The sequence below is a fragment of the Chaetura pelagica genome, unplaced genomic scaffold (genome assembly GCF_000747805.2).
Source record: "Chaetura pelagica isolate M959 unplaced genomic scaffold, ChaPel_1.0 scaffold3, whole genome shotgun sequence".
NCBI classification, from domain to species: domain Eukaryota; kingdom Metazoa; phylum Chordata; class Aves; order Apodiformes; family Apodidae; genus Chaetura; species Chaetura pelagica.
The window spans coordinates 11133682-11136293 of NW_009952974.1; the positions used below are offsets into that span (position 1 = coordinate 11133682).

The 2612-nt window shown below is 41.2% G+C and overlaps 1 protein-coding gene across 1 annotated transcript in view; it reads right to left on the minus strand.

Annotated features, from left to right (window-relative positions):
* Positions 1-1535: 1535 nt before the first annotated feature.
* The window catches only part of CCDC173 (coiled-coil domain containing 173), a 7407-nt gene continuing 6330 nt past the window's right edge, over positions 1536-2612 (minus strand). The window contains exons 8-9 of the mRNA XM_009996302.1: positions 2256-2420; positions 1536-1760 (exon numbers count right to left, since the gene is read on the minus strand). Coding sequence (XP_009994604.1) covers positions 1536-1760; positions 2256-2420 — 390 coding nt within the window. The remainder of the gene's footprint in view (positions 1761-2255; positions 2421-2612) is intronic.

Below are 2612 nucleotides of genomic sequence, written 5' to 3' on the forward strand. Positions count from 1 at the left end.
CGGGCGGCCGCGTCTGACGCGTCACTCTCATCCCGCCAGGCCTGTATCTGCGGTCGTTGGAAACATTATCCGCTGTCTGACCTTAGAAGCAGTGTTTTCTCGGAGGAAGGCCCTGGGAGCTGGATGAGGGAGGAGGTCTGTCCTACCCCATCCTTCCAAAAGTTCCTCCCTAGCCCTGTCTGGAAGAGAGTCCTCGAGGAAGTGACTCCTGCACTCGGGAAGAACATCCCCCTTAAATCCAGCCGTTCTACACTGCAGGGGAGACAAAACCAGCTCTGCTTGGCCCTCTGTCTGCAGAAGGTACCTTGCCTCTGGGGTAGCCTCATCTTGGTCAAAGTCCTGTGCTTATTTAAAGCCTGTTCCTGTGGAAAGCCTGGCTCAGGAACTCGAAGGCACACAATTGCTCTCAAGCATCCTTTGTATAAAACTCTCCTGATTTTTTTTTTAATTGTTTTTTTAAAACTTGTGCCTTTTTCTAGTAGGCCAACAGAGATGGGCAGCTGAGGGGACTGGAACAGCAGATTGTGTGCAACAAAGCAAAGCTTTAAGTTTCTTGGACTTTGTTTCCAGTGGACCTCAGAATGGGGTGGTATCCCTATGTCCAAGGCAGGAACGTGATGATTTCAGCAAAGCAACTAAGCTTAAGGTGTGAAATGTGTGTATGTGACTTGAGTACTGGAGACTTAAGTCAGCTGAGGAATCTGAGAAACAGTTTTATATCTGGATCTATTTACTGCAGATTGAGTCATTGTTAGTCTTTTTGAAAGAACAGTCCAACTATGTTGTTCTTGTTGCCATGCTCTTTTTGTAGTAGCTATTTACAGCTATATTGGGGCTTATTTGCCTCCTAGGTGGCCTTGTAAGGGTTGTCATTAAATCACAGTAGTATTTTCATATAGTATAATTAACTTACAGCACAACATTTATTTTAGAGAGGTAGTTGCAAAATGCTATAAGAACTGCAGTACCATAACTAGTCTAACTTACACGTGTATTGGGTTTTTTCTTCTCCTGTAGATTCTGTAAAGCTGTTTTGTTTTATCCTGTTATGGGGAGTATGTAACTGGAAGTGGGCTAGTGGGAAAAAAAAAAAAGTGACCTTTTGCACTAGGAATTTGCATCCTAAGCCTGAAAAACCTGGGACAGCGAATTTTTAGAATAACAAATAATAAAAATATAATAGTAACAGTGAGAGTTTGGCTGGAATGGGTTACATTGATAGTCAATTATATATAATGTATCTCTGTCTCAAGTTTAATAAACTAACTTCCATTAAATGCAAGATGAGGATTTTTCAGAATATAACCACTTCTCTGGCAATTTTTTTTTCAAATGGACTTCCAGATTCATAGTGTATTACAGTTTAATTCTGTCCATAAGGTTCAAAAATACATTTTTTATTTCATGAAAACTACTTTGGCCTTTTCTTGCTGGATAGTTTCAACATTATTTCATGTGTTTAACTTCTTGAGCAGTAGTGCAGCTACTACAAAGCAACTGGTTCGCAGCAACATCCTGTGCTTGAAAACTAGTATTTATTCCTTATCTTCCTCTGGAGAATGGCTGTGTCCAAGTCCTCTTACATCTCTGGATGCTTTGAGAAGAGGATAAAGATGACGTGTAGTCTTGGACTCTGATTCAATTACTTGCTTTGCATAGTTTTGAAATTCACGCTCCTTGCAAAGTGTAATAGCCTCTCGCTGAGCTTCGTAGTCCATGTCTGCTTGCTTTTCCTGCTGGTTTTTTGCTTGCTTTTCAGCCTGATGAAGAAAGGGAGTAACAAAACTTAGTGTTTATTTTACAACATGACTATCCCTTAAAATGTAGAGAGGGTAAAAGTTTACAGGAGATCTGTGGTGATGTTAGTTGATATTTGGTAAATACCATCCCTCCTCACTTTGTTCCCCTGCTGTACCCTCCACAAAACTGGTACATTAAAAAGCTGTGTGAACATCAGCATGAGCTGCTGCTGTTCTGTGACCTACCCAGAAGATACAAGAGGGCAGCAGTAGTATGTAACAGGATGTGATCTGTAATTGCAAACCAGCCTTGACTTGTTACACTGCTCTGAAAGAAGGCCAGTCTCCAACACCAGCATACATGAAATGTACATTATTTTAAAAAAACACAACAAAACTAAACCAAAAACCTCAAACAAAACACAGCAAGTTTCCTCTCTTTCTCTCAGGCAGGAGCCAGGGCTGTTGGTTTAGATATTTCTGAAGGGGCTGAGAGGATCTAGCTTTTCTATTTACCATTTGCTGGATCAGAAATTTCTGTACTTCCACGCATGCCTCATGTTGTCTTTTTTTTTTAGCTTTTTCCTTTTCCAGGTAGATGTGGTACTTTTCCTTTAGCTCATTAAGTTCTTTTTTAGCCTGCTCTTTTTCCTCTTGCTCCCTTTCCACTTTCATCTTCATCTGTATATTACAAAACACACAAAAAAAGAGTTAACCAAGGAGCCTGCTAGTTTGGAAGCCCTGTCTTTTAGCAGCAGTAGCCCTGTATGAGTACTCTGATGAGCATGGTCATTGTGGCTGGCCAGTGTCCAAGGCCAGGATATTCAGCAACCCTGGCAAATGTGTGACCAACATGGAAGTGGGAGAGGGAAA